The 20,056-nt window shown below is 44.0% G+C and overlaps 1 protein-coding gene across 1 annotated transcript in view; it reads right to left on the reverse strand.

The window, feature by feature from the left end:
* LOC123760408 (nucleoredoxin) overlaps positions 1–20,056 on the reverse strand; it is a 562,715-nt gene that overhangs the window by 12,789 nt on the left and 529,870 nt on the right. Inside the window, exons 6-7 of the mRNA XM_045746085.2 lie at positions 15,968–16,163; positions 7,456–7,546 (exon numbers count right to left, since the gene is read on the reverse strand). Of these exons, the coding sequence (XP_045602041.1) occupies positions 7,456–7,546; positions 15,968–16,163 (287 nt within the window). The remainder of the gene's footprint in view (positions 1–7,455; positions 7,547–15,967; positions 16,164–20,056) is intronic.

The raw sequence follows: 20,056 nt of genomic DNA on the forward strand, positions 1-20,056 counted from the left end.
TGTATGTCCTCTTAGGCAATCTTTTCCAGAACAGTCCTGTTTCATCACAATTAAACACCTGTTGTGGAGGCATCCCTCAGCCTTTGCAAACTCTTTAAATTCTTCAATAAATCTTTCAGCCGCTGGTTTGTCTGAGCTGGCAGCCTCCCCATGCCTCACAACACTATGAATACCGCTTCTTTTTCTAAATTTCTCAAACCATCCCCTGTTTGCCTTAAAGTCTTTCGTATCTGCATCACTCGTTCCAGGGGTTTTCTTACAAGGTCTTCATGCAATACCCTGGCTTTCTCACAAATGATGGCCTCTGAAACACTATCACCCGCTAACTCCTTGTTGTGTATCCAAATTAATAACTTTTCCACTTCCTCAAGTATTTGTGGTCTTTATTTCATGATTGTTGATACTCCTTTTGCCACTTTAGCACTCATAATGTCCTTTTTCTTGGCAAGTATAGTGCATATCGTTGATGTGGATTTGTTGTACTGCCTACAAAGTTCAACAACACGTGCACCATTTTCATGCTTCCGAATGATCTCTTACTTTTCCTCTATTGTCATCCTCACCTGTGATTTCTTGCCTTGAATCTTACCACTGGGTTTCTTGGGACCCATTGCGATGTATATTATAACAAATTTTATGCTCAAATAGCAAAAATTCCGAAAATAAACGGTAAATCCTTTTGAAGAATTCAGTTGGGAGAGTCACTGGGCGCGAGGCACTGGCAAACTGAGCAGCGATTGCCATGCCACCACGCGCTAGGTCGGCCCGTACGCGTATCAACAAACTCCTATTCTGAGGCAACCCTCGTATCCCGATACAAATTTTCCAGGCAAATCCTGCTCGTAACTCAAAATACTCGTAACCAGGGGCACTCGTAAGCCGAGGTACCACTGTATTAATGTCTGGTTTAACAAATAAGATGGGCTTTGACTATACAGTATTGCCAAGGTATGGCACCAGCAATTCATTTAACAATCCTATCCCAAAATGAGAGATATGACACCTCAATCAGCCCATTATGCTAATTTGAAAAGACTAGTACTGTATAGCAGTTGATAACAGATGTCACCTGCTCCTTTCAACATCTGCTCTTATCCGTAAGTGGTTCCTTTGTTAATCCTTGCTGCCAACTCCTTTAGATGTGACACTAGCATGAAAAAACCAGCATTGAATGTAATGAAACGCCATTTTCTGGGTGAGACACGGACGCTCCCCGGAGCTTACTAGGCTGATATGCTAATGTCAGACTTTGGCATCAGTCATGTGTATGGAGTTCTTACGGGCCTACCGGGGACCACGAGCCAAAACCTGGCTCCCTTCTAGAGAGGCAAGGGGAGCAATGGCCTATAGAAACCCCCGTGTAATTGGAAGCATTCTATGTCTGCCATCGACCGGGTTAGGCACCCAGAAAGGTAGGCGTCCCAAAACAAACCCCTATTCTGGTGAAAATTGCATCCAAAAGCCGAACGAGTGGATAGAACTCCCCAACAAAAAACGAGCAACCTAGTATGATGTCATTCGTCGTCGCGCCGCTGTCTGCGCAGCCCCCCCCCCTCCCCAGGAGGGGGAAGGGGCAGCCCCAGATCTGCCCCAGTTCTGTGGGCCTATCAGGGACCACGAGCCAGAACCTGGCCCCCTCAGAGAGGCATGGAGAGCAATGGCCCATAGAAACCCCTGTGTGGTTGGATGCATTCTATGTCTGCCATTGACCGGGTCAGGCACCCAGAAAGGTAAGCATCCCAAAACAAACTCCTATTCTGGTGACATTATTGCTACCACAAGCCGAACAAGTGGATAGAACTCCCCCCAAAAGAAATGAGCAAACGAGCATGACGTCACACGTTGCTGCGCCGCTGTCTGCGCAGCGGGGAAAGGGGAAGCCCCAGACTCCCCACGCTGGCTATCCACCCTTCAGATCTGAAGCTGGATGTCAAAACACGCGAAAAACTGCCAACTGGAGCAAGGGAGGGATGCCGGGGAGCCTCCAGGTCTCATCCAGAAAATGGCGTTTCATTACATTCAACGCTGGTTTTCTGGGGGGAGCCCCCTTGGCTTCCTGGAGCTAACTACCCACAGAGGAAAAGAATAGGGACTTACCCAGGAGGCGGCCACTGCTCACTCCTCAACTCAAGTCAAGATAACTGGCTACAACCGCCGACCCAAAGCGACAGTCCCGACTGGGCCCGGAAATGTTCACAAGGTAACGAGCAGCCAGGACCCTGTGTGACCGCCAAAAGCCCTGCACCCAAATGTCAGCCCAGGACATGTTGCCAAAGACAGCAGCAAGAGCAGCGAACTTACGAATGTCATGCACACTGGGATAGACCGCAGGCTGGCTAGCCATAATAACACTGCGGATGACCTGGGAGACCCGTGGCACGCAAATAACGGCGAAGGGCCGCAACCGGACACAAAACATGATGCACCCCTGGCCTAACCAACTAAGCATCAACAACCCAGCGACCCCTCAGGAAAGCAGCAGTCTCATGGTTTGCCAGAAAAGAAGGAGACGGCCGCAGATGAACAAAACCATCACGAAGACCGAAAGAGCAGAAACCCCTGCGCCAGTGGAGAGCAAGAAGCTCCCGAACCCGATCCCCAGAAGCCAATGCCAGCAGAAAAAGAGCCTAGAAAAAACAATCAGTATTTGGCATAAGATAATAGTCCTGAAACAATCAAGAAAGGAAGGACATGACAACCTGATCCGAAACTGAAGAAAACCTACGGTATGTCTCTCTACAGAGAGACAAGAAATAATGAAAGGACCGCCAGGAAACTTAATACTGCTGTCGAGACGAGGCATGAAGGTGGTACACCATCAACAAAGCCACCTGCTCACCATACAAATAGTGATAGACCCACGTAAGAAAGACTAGATGTGAAGACTTGAGAAGAAGATCGAACCAGCTACATAGTGGACTGGCACGATCTGCTGAAAAAGGCAGAGCCGCAGGAAAACTCCTGGTTCCAACACAGAGCAAGCAACACCTGAAACCATGGCTAAGCTGGCCACCAAGGGGCCAACAGGACTACTCTCCCGTGATAAGTCTCTAAGTGAGCCTAGAGCAACAGCGGAATCGGGGGAAGAGGTACAGGTAACCCCACCTCGACCAGTCCTGCCTGAAGGCATCAACCCCGACGGCCTCGCAGTTGGGGAAGGGTGCCACATAATACTGGAGATGCCTCAACCACGCCGACGTGAAGAGGTCCACCTCACAGGAGCTGTACGTCTGGCAGAGCCAACTGAACAAGTCGGCGTCGACTGTCCATTTCATGGACAGTGGAATAAATTTGGACAGGCCGTCCGCCAGGACAGTGGACCCCCCCCCCCCCCCTCCCCGAAAGATGTGAACGGCAACCCGGAGACTCAGCAGACGAGTCTCCCAAAGCAACCAGCCCCAAAGAGCCAAGAGCCTCATCGAATCCCTGCAGTTCAGGCAGTGAACCACCGGGGAGCAGTCCCAATGGAGCCAGATCTTCGAACCCCAAGCAATCTAAACCCTCCGAAGCGACATCCACGCATCCACACATCCACGAACTCCCACACCGTACTGTGGGCCCGACGGAAGGGCCGGCCAACGGCCCAGGGAAGGGCTGACGGAAGGGCCGGCCTAGGGCCCCAACGCCCTGGGCCGGCCTGGTGAGCACTGGTCACAAAGCCCCAGTTAAGAGACGACGCATCTGTGAACACATCAAGTAAGGGCTCAGGTAGGCGCCAAGGCACCGAACCCCCTCAAAAAAACGAAGAGGAAGCCGGCAACGCAGCAGCCAATGTAAGGCATCCGTAGGCTGAACCCAGCGATCGCAAGGGAGGCGGAAGGGACGTCCCCGAAGGAACCAGAACAGCTGACGAAGTCAAACCCGTCCCAGCAGGAAGACCAACACGGTAAAGTGTAGACTCCCACACAAACCCTCGAGCTCGACAACGGCCTCGTGACCCGGGAGCCCTCCAGAAACACCTGAAGGCAGAACTGCAGCCACAGCAGAGCCTCTGAAGGGAGAGACAAGGAAGCAGTCCAAGAGTCCTACACAAAACCCAGCCAAGTTCAAACCTGAGAAGGAACCGCATGGAGCTTCCTCCAGTTCACCAAGAACCCGAACCTGGCGAGCTGGAAAAGAACCAAATCCCTGGCGAGCAGACATGGGGACTGGCTGGGGTGACAAACCAGCCAGTCATTGAGGTAGGCCAGAACTCGAACCCCTTAAGAGATGCAGATGGGCCACCACGACCCGGGTAAGGCGTGCAAACATGCGAGGCACCAAATTCAAGCGGAATGGAAGGCAATGAAAGTGGTAAGCCTTACACCCCACAACAAAACCGAGTCAGTCCCTGAACCCCGGACGAATCAGGACATGCCAATATGCATCCCGAAGGTCCAGGGACACCATCGAAGCGTCTGGCTCCAAAGGAAGATGGACCTGGGACCGAATAGTCATCCGAAAGGAGGGGCAATAGACTCAGGGGTTCAGACAGGACAAGTCCAGAATGAACTGCAGGTTCGCGCAGTCCCGTTTCAGAACCGGAAACGGGCGGGAAACCCACCTGATGGACGAGAATGTTTCGACCACGCCCAAGCGAACCAACTTCAAAATGACCCAATAGAGCGCACAAGAGGAGGCCTGCCCACCTGCCACAAACCCCCCAAAGGGAGAGGGGCCACCCAGTGCCACCGCAGGCTGCAAGAAACGCCCACAAATTATAGGACCAGGTGTGAGCAAACAGCGTGAGCCTTCCCTCCCATTGCCCCGTCAATGGGACGAACCACAAAAGGGCTGATGCCCCTTACAAGAAGCCGATCAACAAGCAGAGCATTCACTGCACCAACCAGACGTCACCCGATTCCAAAGGCTGCGCTGGCTCTGAAACTGACACCACTGGCCTACCGCGACGAGAGGAACCCCGAGCCCTGGCACAACCCTTCCAGGAAGAACCCCTATGCCCCCGCTGCCCCCCCCCCCCCTGGAAAACCAACAAGTCCGACATGGGACAACAACTAGAAGAAGCTGCCTGCAGATACTGCACCACTGCAGACTCTGCAAACAGCAAAGAACAAAAAGATGTAGAGAACTTAAGAGCCAGGACCCAAGCGGATTCCAATGATTAAGCATTGCCTCACGGCACGCAAGACGAGAAGCAAAGAACTGAGACACTGCTTCCCGCAGGATCAGCGCAAACAGCTTCAACAGGGCAGCTGAAGCACACACTGCAGAGACCAGCGCACCAGAGTCAGGATCGGCATTCAGCTCCTACACATCCACCTCAAGCTAATCCGAAGACAGCTCGAGAAGGGAAAAGAAACACAGGAACGAATCCAAATGGCCACAGGCATGCAAGCCCTCAGCAACCAGGGCCGCCGAAAGGACAGGAACCTGCACATGAAGCTGCACCAGGCCGACATCCTGAGGAAGAGCAGGGGCAAGCAAACACGCATTGAGACATTCAAATTCGCCCCCCAGGTAAACCTGAACAACCGTAAGAGCCTCACGCCACTTAAGCGTGCGAGACCAACAGCATGTATGCCACGCCCCCAACGAGAAGAGAGGAAAGTCTGCCAACCAGGATGACTCCGGAACCTCGTAAGGAACCTAGTAAAGAAAGGAAGAACCGAACTCGAAAGAGACGGAATCCATTATTGACGCACAATCCGGGTCACGCAGGAGGTAAGCTGCAAGGGCCTCCTGCACTTCATGAGGCGGGATGTGGAAGGGCAAAAACCTCAGGAAGGAAGGGACCAAATAACCCAAGGGAACCCATAAGGGAGTCCACTGGACAGACTCAGAAGTACCAGCAGGAGGAACAGGCTCTCGAATGCCTCCGTCGCCACACCGGATGGGGTATACCTTGAAACTGCCCAAGTCTCACCACCAACTAATCCCTGCCCTGACTCTAAAGCCCTCAGATGCTTTGGAGTCGGGTACAGGAGGGGAGGAATAGAACGACCAACAGCAGGGGAAGGACAAGGGGGTGTAGACAAAATCAAATTCGAGGTGACTAACGCTCCGAAGTCCAGATCCCAATAACAAAATGGGACAGTCTTGGGGCATCAGGGTGAGTAACCAACCTAGCGCACTGCAGCAACCTATAACGTGCATGCAACGCCGAAGCCACCTGCTTCCGAATATCAAGATCAGTGGATTGGGTGAATTGGAGTACAAGCAAGCAACACAACTCGCAGGACTCTGGATTGAAGGTATCACCAACCCAATAGGCAGCATGACGGAGGAAGAAATGGCGATTGTCACCCCTGAAACAAGGGGACAGAGTAACCTTCAAACTCACATGAAATGAAATGGGACCCAGGGGGACGCATCCATTGGACCAGTGAGTCCCAACGGGGATTTCCAGGGCCCTTGGATACTCTGCTAAGGAAAGCCCAGGCAAGGTACAGCTAACCAGCGCCCCAAACTACCAAACGGACTACTAAGTGCTGAACCCCTGTGACATGTACACTCACAGGGACCTAGTGGAAGACCACCAAGAATATAATTATATAAGGGTCAACAACATCAAGAGGCAGACCTAGCAAACAGACCTGGCAGACCAGGCAGAAAACAAAAATAAAAGAAAAATCCTGCAAGAGAACAATGTCACAGGCAGAAGAGAGCTGGCCGCAGTATTATGGAGAAAACAAGTTACACAGTACCTTGCGCCCCTTCCAGTGACGAAACTATCTCCTACACAGAGGCAAACAGTGATGCATGAAACACCCTAGCTGACCACAAGGGCAGGCAATCACTGAGCAGCAAATGACCACAGCGGTGGTAGACCCCATGTGACTTGTGGAAGATGCCCCAAGTGCAGGACTTACAGGGCACCTAATGAAGGTAACCCTAGGTGCATGCAACCCGAGTACTGGTGAAACTACTCTTGGCTCAAACACCACCACAGGACAGGACCACACCACAAGGTACTGGGGGGTGGATAGCTAGTGCAGTAGGTCTGGAGCTCCCCCTTCCCCATCCTGGGAGGGGGGACCTGCACAGATAGTGGTACAGTGACAGTTATCACATCATGCTCGTTTGCTCGATTTTAGTTTGGGAGTTCTGTCCAACAGTTCGGCTTTTAGTAGTAATTTTTTAACCAGATAGGGATTGTTTTGGGGAGCCTACCTTTCTGGATGCCTGACCTGGTCTATGACAGACACAGAATGCTGCTTCCAACCACACGGGGGTTTCTATAGGTCATTGCGCCTCGTGCCTCTCTGAGGGGGGGCCAGGATCTGGCTTGTGGTCCCTGGTAACCCTAAGAACTCCATTCGCTTTGACTGATGCCACGGTCTAATATATTCATATCAGTCCGGATAGCTCTGGGGAGCCAAAGGGGCTTCCCCCAGAAAGATGTACTTGATGCACACAGAAAATCAAAATGAATATTTGTTTCAGTTAATTAATACCTGAAATATATAAATGTCAGTTCTTATTTGACTAGGATGTAACAAGAACTGGAAGCCTCACCTGTGAAGAGTACAAGGCAAGGGCTCTCCTGAAGACGAGACATGTGGCGCTCAGCCAGTATTTCCACACTCTGCGGTTGCCAAGGGAATCTCTGGGGATAAAATAAAATCTTGTTTACTGTTAAAAGTATATTTTGTAGGCAGTTCTGAATGCACTAATAAAAGAAAACATGGAACACTATTTTTCCAGATATTAGGATCAAAGGAGAACGTGAATAAAAAATAATATTCCTAGCTGGAGATGGTGGAATGTTATCAGTCACTGACACACTACTAAATTCAATAGTTTCTTCTCCTCTGTTGGGACATCCCTTGCAAATGAGATCCCAGCATCTCAAACAAATGTAGGTGACTACCTTTCTGGCAACTATCTTGAGTTTCTGTACATGTTCCCCATCTAACTCCTCAGATACAGTATTAATGACAATCTTCTTACTTGAAACTAAATCAAATAACCCTTCTGAGATACCAATTCAACAAAAGCACTTAAAAGGTTTTTAGCTCCTGCCATAACATTGGTCTACAACAAGTCACTTAAGCTCAAAGCCTTTCCAGATATTTTTAAAGTGGCTAGTTATGGCAATCCATAAGAGTGGTGATCTCACCGAAATCTACAAATGTAGAGCATCTTGTCCACCTTATTCAAAAAAATTTTAAAATCTAATACACAAACAGCTCGTAATACTTCCTAGATAAACACAATATGCTTAGTTCTTGCCAATATGACTTCAGACCCTATAAAAGCACCAATGATGATTTAATTAATATCCTTGACCAAATACAATGCAGCTCTTGATAAAAATGAGTACCCCATAATTGTACAGTATTTGATGATCTATGCAAGGCTTTTGACACTGTTAACCACACTAACCTTCTCAAACTACAACACTGTGGAATCAGGTCACAATTCAATGCTTTCAATATTACATCAGTGACAGGCACCAGTATGTTTCTGTGAACATTACTACTTCTCCAACTCTGCCAATTAACATTGACGTTCCTCAATGTAGTATACTTGGTCCACTCTTCTTTTTCATTTACATCTATGATCTTCCAAATGCCACTCAACACTTGAAGCCAGTTCTATTTGCTGATGACAACCTTCATTTTCTCTCATGCTAACACACTTATTCTAAATGACAGTGACTTAGTAAATGACTTACTAAAGACAACAGTCAATTTATAGCTAATTGCTAAAAAATTTAGCCTGAACATCGATAAAACATTTTGCATATTGTTTGGTAAATAGTCCAGCAATCTAACAAGAATTAACAACACACAAATTTTTTAGTGTTCACATAGACAACAAAGTGAATTTCTATTGCCACATACAAAATATGTGGTGTGCCCCACATTTAGATTATTGTATTCAAGCATGGAGACCTTATCTTCAGAAAGACATACTGTAGCTCCTATGGAGAAAGTTCAACACCAGGCAACAAAGATCATTCCAGAACTAAGTCGACTCACATTCCTGGCATGAGTTCAGTAATGATTTTTTGTGGCCCGGTGTTGTACTTTTTCTTAAGGGGCCCCGATGACGGAGGAGATTTTTACAAATATGAAATATAGTGAAAAATTTTAAACAAATCTCCCATTATTTGGCATCTGCATTGTGAAAATTTCATCCCAATATGTTAAGAAATTAATTTTCCAAGATTTTTTTTTAAATAAATGTATGCGCGACGGCCAGCAACCGGTACTGATAATAACGATAACACCTCCTATTTACTGGCAATGCGGGATAAAGAGATGCAAGCACCTGTTCGATGCACAAAGTAGTAGTAGTAAGGAGGGTCTACAAAGTGGATTTGCAGCTGGTGCCAGCTGGAGGGCCAGATTTCACATATAATAATGAGTTAGTATGTTATTATGTTGTATTTTATTATATATATATATATATATATATATATATATATATATATATATACATATATATATATATATATATATATATATATATATATTAGTATATTTTGGTAGCAGTCTTTCCTGTAGACATATATTATTAAATATGACCGAAAAAGTAAGATTAATAATTCTAACACGAATTTTCTCAATCTTTCGTACATTACGCTTCACTGTTGGAGGTAAATCAAAAATCACTTCTCCAAAATTCATTTTTATTTCTAGTCTGACGCGACACGGGCGCGTTTCGTAAAACTTATTACATTTTCAAAGACTTCACAAATACACAACTGATTAGAACGTATCCCTGATTTTATATCTACATTTGAGTGAGGTGGTAAGGGTGATGTGGCATTAACACAAGACAGAACAGGAGGGGATATTAATAGGGTATTAAAAGTATCAACACAAGACAGAACAGAAACAATGGGTATTGAATAGAAGTGTTTGTAGAAAGCCTATTGGTCCATATTTCTTGATGCTTCTATATTGGAGCGGAGTCTTGAGGTGGGTAGAATATAGTTGTGCAATAATTGGCTGTTGATTGCTGGTGTTGACTTCTTGATGTGTAGTGCCTCGCAAACGTCAAGCCGCCTGCTATCGCTGTATCTATCGATGATTTCTGTGTTGTTTACTAGGATTTCTCTGGCGATGGTTTGGTTATGGGAAGAGATTATATGTTCCTTAATGGAGCCCTGTTGCTTATGCATCGTTAAACGCCTAGAAAGAGATGTTGTTGTCTTGCCTATATACTGGGTTTTTTGGAGCTTACAGTCCCCAAGTGGGCATTTGAAGGCATAGACGACATTAGTCTCTTTTAAAGCGTTCTGTTTTGTGTCTGGAGAGTTTCTCATGAGTAGGCTGGCCGTTTTTCTGGTTTTATAGTAAATCGTCAGTTGTATCCTCTGATTTTTGTCTGTAGGGATAACGTTTCTATTAACAATATCTTTCAGGACCCTTTCCTCCGTTTTATGAGCTGTGGAAAAGAAGTTCCTGTAAAATAGTCTAATAGGGGGTATAGGTGTTGTGTTAGTGGGTTCACAACACCTATACCCCCTATTAGACTATGGTTAGTGGGTTAGTGGGTCTCCAATGGGTTCATCGAAGACATCATAAGAAGGAAAGTGAAAAGCCATGCAACCTCTGAAGAGACAACTAACACAACACCTATACCCCCTATTAGACTATTTTACAGGAACTTCTTTTCCACAGCTCATAAAACGGAGGAAAGGGTCCTGAAAGATATTGTTAATAGAAACGTTATCCCTACAGACAAAAATCAGAGGATACAACTGACGATTTACTATAAAACCAGAAAAACGGCCAGCCTACTCATGAGAAACTCTCCAGACACAAAACAGAACGCTTTAAAAGAGACTAATGTCGTCTATGCCTTCAAATGCCCACTTGGGGACTGTAAGCTCCAAAAAACCCAGTATATAGGCAAGACAACAACATCTCTTTCTAGGCGTTTAACAATGCATAAGCAACAGGGCTCCATTAAGGAACATATAATCTCTTCCCATAACCAAACCATCGCCAGAGAAATCCTAGTAAACAACACAGAAATCATCGATAGATACAGCGATAGCAGGCGGCTTGACGTTTGCGAGGCACTACACATCAAGAAGTCAACACCAGCAATCAACAGCCAATTATTGCACAACTATATTCTACCCACCTCAAGACTCCGCTCCAATATAGAAGCATCAAGAAATATGGACCAATAGGCTTTCTACAAACACTTCTATTCAATACCCATTGTTTCTGTTCTGTCTTGTGTTGATACTTTTAATACCCTATTAATATCCCCTCCTGTTCTGTCTTGTGTTAATGCCACATCACCCTTACCACCTCACTCAAATGTAGATATAAAATCAGGGATACGTTCTAATCAGTTGTGTATTTGTGAAGTCTTTGAAAATGTAATAAGTTTTACGAAACGCGCCCGTGTCGCGTCAGACTAGAAATAAAAATGAATTTTGGAGAAGTGATTTTTGATTTACCTCCAACAGTGAAGCGTAATGTACGAAAGATTGAGAAAATTCGTGTTAGAATTATTAATCTTACTTTTTCGGTCATATTTAATAATATATATATTATATAATATATATAATATATTATTATATATAATATATATTATATAATATATATACCTGCAACCCTGAGAGATTCAGCAGGAATACACGATCCTGCTTTCACTGAATGTTCAAATCAGTGGAATGTTCTTGCAGCCCCAGCAACCATTATAGAGCCAACAAAACAACACAAACAGTCCGGCTGGGACCACCCTCTAGTGGAAAAAGTAGCTGATGCCATGCTAAGCGTCGCAACATCAGACAAGGAGAAAGCCCGCCTCAGAGCAGTGCGTGCCCCCCATGCAGGAGACTTCCTCCTGGCAGTACCCATGTCTGCAATGGGCACGCGCCTAGATCCAGAATCCCTTCGTGTAGCAGTGGCCCTCCGCCTTGGTGCCCCAATTCACACTGAATACAAGTGTATTTGCAACAGGGTGGAAGCAGACCAATACGGACTGCATGGGTTGCATTGCGGAAGCACAAAGGGCTGGCATGCAAGACACAACGAGGTCAATGACATCATCAAGAGAAGCCTCGTCTCAGCTGGGTGCCCAGCAGAGAGAGAACCTCGCATTCTAGGGGTCCAAAACCCGGATTTCCCAGCACTTCGCCCTGATGGCATCACCATATACTCATGGAAGGAGGGTAGACAGTTGGTGTGGGACTACACATGTGTATCCACCCTGGCTGACACCTATGTACACTTCGGAGCTGATCAAGCAGGTGGGGCGGCCAACCACAGGGAAACAGCAAAATCACTCAAGTACAGGCGACTGGAAGGTCAATACCTCTTTGTTCCCATAGCGTCTGAGACGCATGGCCCCTGGGGCAAGAGTGCCTTGGGATTTCTCAAGGAATTGGGGTCCAAGCTCATTGACGTCACCAGAGACCCAAGGGCTTCCAGTTTTTTATTTCAGCGTCTCAGTGTGGCGATCCAGAGGGGAAATGCTTGCTGCGTCCTCGGTTCCTGTCCAGAAGCGGAGGAGCTTCAAGAGATCCATAACCTTTAGGCATTTGTCTTGTATGTTTTGTAACCTTTAAATACACAATAAAGGAAAAAAAAAAAAAAGGGAAGGGGGTGGTAGGAGAAAAGCACACAGAAACTGTATTGGAGGGGACCCACATTCCCTCCAATGCGTTATGTGTGGTTTCCTCCGAGGCTATGGGTCCCCCTTCTTCCAGCCAGAGGTGGTACTCCCTTCCTTATATATATATATATATATATTATATATATCATTTAAATACATTGCCCACTGGCAATATTTCTTATGTTCCTTTGTACGAAAAGTTGACAACCACGTTTTTTTTTCTCTCTCTCCTTTGTTTCTATGCGGATTTTGTTGTGACTTCTATATCGTAGACAATGCATATCCAGCACTAAGCATGTGAAATTGGAACAAAATTGGTCAACGTGTTAATGAGCCACAGGTGGCAGAAGTTGTGACTTTTATTTATTTTGGCTGATTTATTTGCAGATTTCAAACTCTATTATCTTTGTCTATTTAGGTTGTATTGATGAATGAGGACCAGATGAGAGCCTTATCACTTATATATATGGGCAATAAAGTTACTGCAATATATGTTTGTTACTAATCAAACAGGCTGTGACTCATACGTCAGGCTGCAAGCAGCTGTATCCAACAGCCTGGTTGACCAGTCCAGCAACGAGGAGGCCTAGTCGAGGACTGGGCCGCGGGGAAGCTAAGCCGAAACCATCTCAAGGTTATCCTACCGTATCCCCATACTTTTTTTTTTTTTTTTTTTGGGTGGGAGGTATTTTTTCTTGACCTCATTTCAACACACATTGACCACCAATTTTCACATATTCAAGTACGAATGCCAAGCAATATTTATTAAAACATACAAGAAAATTTATTAATTAGAACTATCATATTCATTGTCGATAAATTCAATTTCAATTATCTCTAAAACAGGAATTTCAAGTTTGAGACCTGATAAAAAATTCAGTTTCTGACCGATTCTCGCCATTTTTTACATACAGTATTATGTGTAAAGTTTTTAATTATATAATTTCCTAGGTGTCGTTTGAAATTGAAAGAGGTGATTACACTGGTAGAGATGAAGTACTTAATATTAGTACAGTACTAATACTGTATTGGGGAAGTGGGTAGTACAAGAAATGTGAGTTTGAAGCACAAGGTAGGACACTATATGAGTATGTAATTAGGTTTTCTTTTTAGTTTTACTTTTGAACAAGGTATAGGTTGGAACATTTTTTAATTCATCAGGGAGTGAGTTCCAAAGACTGGGTCCTTTCATTTGCATGGTGTGTTTGCACAGATTTAGCCTAATTCTGGGGATATCAAAGATATATTTATTTCTGGTGTGGTGCTCAAGGGTTCTATTACACCTATCAAGGAAAAGTTTCAGATCAAGATTAGCATTTAGGAACAAGGTTTTGTACATGTACAAGGGGAGCCGGTCGGCCGAGCGGACAGCACGCGGGACTTGTGATCCTGATCTCCTGTGGTCCTGGGTTCGATCCCAGGCGCCGGCGAGAAACAATGGGCAGAGTTTCTTTCACCCTATGCCCCTGTTACCTAGCAGTAAAATAGGTACCTGGGTGTTAGTCAGCTGTCACGGGCTGCTTCCTGGGGGTGGAGGCCTGGTCGAGGTCTGGGCCGTGGGGACACTAAAAAGCCCCGAAATCATCTCAAGATAACCTCAAGATGTAGATAACACATGAGAATGTGTGGAGTGAGTGTATGTTTAACATGTTAAGGGATTTAAACAGAGGGGCTGTGCGTTTTCTGAAAACAGAGTTTGTTATAGCTCTGATAGCAAATTTTTGCTAGTTTGCTTTAACAATAATTCAAGTGGGGGCACACTATAAATTCAACTGGAAAAAAATCCTCGGGAATAATGTGGGGCTTTTGAAAAGTTGCCAGTGTCCTGTCCACCCCATTTGGCTTCCTGTCCCTGAAGTCAAATGGGGTGGAATGGAGATAATTTTGACCCACCTATGACAGTCTCCTACCACCCATCAGTCACCCCAAAGTTCAGTGTCCCCCATCCTTTTAAGTGTTGGGTATTCAACCTTGGACAAACAAAAACAGCAATCTTCTGTTGCAGATATATAATAATAATAATAATAATATAATTCATTGTGTCGTGGGACAGGAAGCCAGAGTATTTATACATGTTTGACTTTTATCGAGGCCCCCCCCAAGCCAAATTACTGACCCCGCCCAGGATGCAACCTCACAACAAGCTGACTAACTCCTGAGTACCTATGCACTGCTAGGTGAACAGGTGCATCAGGTGAAAGGAAATGTGCCCAACCATTTACTCTGACACTCTATTACTCCCTCATCTATCCATATCTCAACTATGGTATTTGTGCTCAGGGTTCTACTACCCAAAATCATTTACGTCCTCTAATTACTCAACACAAAGCTGCTATTAGGACAATATCCAACTCTGGCCCCAGACATCACTCGGTACCCTTACTCAAATCTCTGAATATGTTAGATATTAAGTCACTGCACATTCTCTCATGTGTATTATACATATATAAAACGCTGAACTGTAATGCCAATCCTGACCTCAAAAGCTTCATAGAAGGTTGTAACAGAACCCATGAGCACCACACCAGAAATAAATACAGTTTTGATATTCCTTGAGTACGACTTAATCAAATTTAATCAAATGCTCTACAAATCAAGGGACCCAGAATGTGGAATGACCTTCCCAACCTTAAAGACTGTACCTCTCTCAACCAGTTTAAGATAAAAATGAAGCTATACCTAATAAATTCCCTGTAACCTACCTTACCCCTCTATTGTCAACCAATTTCTGTTTTTTTTTTTAATGACGCTGTTTGTCGACAGAATTGTATTTGTGCTGCTTTTTCAGCCATGTTCCCCCCTTTTTATCTCTTTTTTTTATTTGTTCTCAACTCATTTTATTCTTTATGCTCAATTAGTATTAAGCTTTAGTCATTTAAGTTTTTCATGCCCGAAACGCTTTGCGTAATAGTGGCTTTAGGCATTGTATGTACTAGCCCTATCTATAAATCCATCACTCTTTGTAAAATCTCTTGTATGTATGTACCTTACCTAAATAAACATTTGATTTGATTTGATTTGATTTCTGACCCACTCAGGATTCGAACCTGGAATTCTCGATTGTGCATCAAAAAAGAACCAAACTGTACTACTAGGATATAAAAATTTACTTAAACATCGAACTTTTTTTCTACAAAAATATTTAATTATGGGTATTAGGTAATACGTAGTATGTGGCAAAAGTATTAGGTAATACAATATGTAATTACCTAAGTGTGTAATTACCTAAGTGTAGTTACAGGATGAGAGCTACGCTCGTGGTGTCCCGTCTTCCCAACACTCTTTGTCATATAACGCTTTGAAACTACTGACGGTCTTGGTCTCCACCACCTTCTCACCTAACTTGTTCCAACCGTCTACCACTGTGGCAGATATATTATGCAACAACTCTTAACACAGGTCAATGAAGGTCAATGTTTGTATAGAAGTGAACCCCAACCTCAACATGGGGATCCTCTGAGAGCTGCGTCCGTCCGTCTGTGGTAATGACAGAGTTGTCTGGAGCCAGGATGACCAGCGTGGGGATGCCTTTGACCTGTAGGTTGGTAGCTAGCTCGTGGCGGGCGTCCTTCTCCTCCCAAGCCAAGCTCAGCCACGGCATGGTGTTGTGGTAGGTCTGCCACGACTCTTCGCTCCTGCAAGATAACACGCCATTAAGGGTGGGTGTGAGGGGCTGGCCAGAGATGGCTGGCCCGAGCCGAGGGCCACAGTCACAGCCTAAGGGAGGGACCTGAGCGGCATATATTTTTTCTTTTTGCGAAAAATCTGATGAAGTGAACCTGTAAACAAAAAAAGGTCTTCAATCGTTATATTTTGACAAACTAAATTTGAAGAGCATTGACAAACTAAAAGACTCAAAAGCCCCAGGTGTGGATGCATTACAATACAAAGTTGCAAAGAAACTGGCAAATGCACTATGCATACCACTGAAACTCCTTTTCAGAAAATTCCTGGACCAAGGGATAGTTCCCTAGGATGGAAATATGCAAATGTCACCCTTATTTTCAAAAAAGGGCAGAAAAAGCTCGGCAGAAAACTACTGTGCGATCAGCTTGACATCACACATCTACAAGCTCATAGAGAGAATCCTAAGGGAGGGAATCACACAACATCTCACAGAGAACAATCTTCTAAAATCAACGTAGCATGGATCTGTTAAAATTAGATCCTTACAAACCAGGGGAGCAGATTCACGAAGCACTTACGCAAGCACTTACGAACCTGCCCATCTTTTCTCAATCTTTGGCGGCTTTGTTTACAATTATTAAACAGTTAATGAGCTCCGAAACACCAGGAGGCTGTTAATAACAATAACAACAGTTGATTGGCAAGATTTCATGTTTGTAAACTGTTTAATAAATGTAACCAAAGCCGTCAAAGATTGAGGAAAGATGTACACGTTCGTAAGTACTTGCGTAACTGCTTCGTGAATCTGGTCCCTGCTCACATTTCTGGAAACGGTAACCGCTATTCAGACAAAGGACTTCCGGTAGATGTAGCTTACATGGACTTTGCTAAAGCTTTTGACATGAGAGACTGGCAAGGAAATCGCAAGCACATGGAACAAATAGGATACTAGAATGGATAAAACAATGGTTAAAACAAAAAACAAAGGGTCGTGTTAAATGGGAATGAATCTGAATGGGGAAATGTGCTTAGTGGGGTGATATGTTTGTCCTGCACACCGCCCCCTATCTAGTGGTGGATAGGAAACAATCACTTAGTTACTACGTATAGTTAGCAAACCGGGGATATTTGGCTAAAATTTCTGATAGCAGATCATTTTGAAGAAATATTGCTGGAACCACATTGCTTGAACATTGGTTATAGAATTGTCTCTGAATTCCCGTATCTTTACGCACTCCATCACATAGTGACGGAGGGTGTGCGAATAATTTTGTTGACAGTTTACATTTGGTCAGGTCTACATCAGCAGATAATGAGAATTCCCAGAGATACTTGTAACCGAGTCTAAGCCGAGCAGTAGTAACATCTAGAAGTCTGCTGATTTTATTGGATGAACCATAGATGTGTGGCTCCTCTTGCATGATAGTATGATGATAGATGGAATTACTGGTGTCGATTTCACTTTGCCTCAGATCTACAAGATTTTGTTGAAGTTCTCGGTGTACTACCGCTCTCAGATTGCTCATTGACAATCCAAGGTTACACTCAACGTCTCCTTTACATAGTGCAATGCTTTCATAAACTCCACAAATGGTCAGATAACTGGCAAATGCTTTTTAATATCGATAAATGCAAGACCTCGCATATGAGGCATAACAATCCACGTCACAAATATCAAATTGATAACACTACCTTAAAAACAGATAGATGAAGAAAAGTACCTTGGAGTCAGAATCCATCATTCACTAAAAGTTGCACAACAAATGGGAACGGCAGTAAAACAAAACAAAAAAAGCGAACCAAACCCTGGGAATAATCAAGCGTACCTGTACCTTTAGGGAAAAGAAAATAGTCATTCAATTGTATAAGTCTCTGGTGCGCCCCCACCTGGATTATTGCATCCAGGCATGGAGACCTCATCTTCAGAAAGATACAGCTGCCCTGGAGAAGGTGCAACACCGGGTAACAAAAATCATTCCAGAGCTTAATCTTTCGTATCGGGAACGGTTGAGGACCACAGGGCTAACAACACTGCAAACCAGACATGACAGGGCGGATCTCATCGAAACCTTTAAAATACTGAAAAATTTGAACAATTATCGATCCAGACAATTTCTTAAAAATGTCAGATGTAATACGAACGAGGAGCAGCGGGTTCAAGCTCAACAAGCCATAACGTAGGACAGAAAACAGAAGATGCTTTTTCACCTATAGGGTTGGGTGAAAAAGGGTAACATTGGTAAACCCGTGGAACCACCTACCCGTCGAAGCCGTAAACGTCAAAACTCTGCTGAGTTTTAAAATACAGCTGGAAAAGATCATCAAGGCAAATGGGGGCACCTTTGACAAGCCGTCGGCTTCGTGTCCTCGTCGAGGCCACTAGTATTAGTGGCCCCTCAGGTAAATTCAGGTAATTTTTTTGTGTAAAGAGAAATAAAATATTGTTAAAACTGAAGGTGAATTTTGTTTGTATGTCAATTCTAATCATTTTTAATTTTCATAGATTTCGCTTTATGCTTTTTATCTTTTAATTCCATAATTAAATTATTGATTTCATAAATTATTTGATTTCATCACCATTCATTAGGAATATCACGTTGATTCACCGTGAAGAGCAGATCTAAAAGTTTAGCAAGCAACAGACGGCATAAAGTAGGAGGCGATGTAGCATCTATGCAGCATCAAGATCAATACAAAAAAAGTTATTTATTTTATTTTTATTTATTGATTTACATGCAAGAACTTACATGCACTTGGTTGTGAGAGCACTTAACATTGGTGTTTGAGCATTATTTTATTGCAAGGTGACTAACACGCATATAGTGTTTCTGGCAGGTCCTTAATCTAAGTTTTAGTCTTTAGTGTTTTTCCTGCCCGAAACGCTTTGCGTAATAGTGGCTTTAGGCATTGTATGTACTAGCTCTATCTATATAGTCATCAATGTTTGTATCACCCCTTGTATATATGTACTTTACTTGAATAAACATTTGAATTTGAATTTGAATTTGAATTTAACTAAAAGAAGTAAAAGTATTAGAGGTAGGTACTGTAGCAGGATTTAAGTTCAACATAATAACTACAGTATATATTTTGATAGTTTTGATTATGCTGGTGAAGTTGCAAGATTCAGCCAGTCTTACACGTCGTCAACAGACAGTACTGCAGACAAAGGAACCCTTGCAACTCCAATACACAATATTTCAATATTTAGATATGAAAGTGAAGACAGTGATCAACTTTTAGAAATTGATACACTGGCAGATGTAATAGAAGATTATGTGCATAATTTAGCAGAAGCACCACATACCTCAACATTTCTTGAATTTGCCGAGAGCCACTATCTCAGCTCTAGTGGCCACGACGAGGACAGGAAGACGGCGGCTTGTCATTTGTCCTGATGATTTTATCTATTTGGATCCTAAATTGTTGCAGGGTTTAGGCATTTACAGCTTCGGCTGGTAAGTTGTTCCATGGGTTTATAACTCTATGGGTGAAAAAGCATCTCCTGTTTTCTGTTCTACATAATTCTGGCTTGTTGAGCTTCCATCCGTTGCTCCTTGTTAGTGTTACATCTGACCTTTTGAAGAAATGGTCTGGATCGATATCCTCCAAGTTGTTCAATATTTTTTAAGTTCAATATCAACCCTGTTATGTCTGGTTTGCAGTGTTGTTACCCCTGAGGTTGTTAATCGTTCCTGGTGTGAAAGTTGACTTAGTTCAGGAATGAGTTTTTTCGCCCGGAGTTGGATTTTCTTCAGATCAGATTTATGTTGATGATGTCTCCATGCTTGGATACAATAATCCAAGTAGAGGAGCACAAAAGATTTATGTAGTGGAATAACTACCTTCTTTTCTCGGAATTCAAATTAAGTTACGTCTGACTTCCTAGAATTTGGTTGGA

The sequence above is a fragment of the Procambarus clarkii genome, chromosome 39, assembly GCF_040958095.1.
Source record: "Procambarus clarkii isolate CNS0578487 chromosome 39, FALCON_Pclarkii_2.0, whole genome shotgun sequence".
Lineage (NCBI taxonomy): Eukaryota > Metazoa > Arthropoda > Malacostraca > Decapoda > Cambaridae > Procambarus > Procambarus clarkii.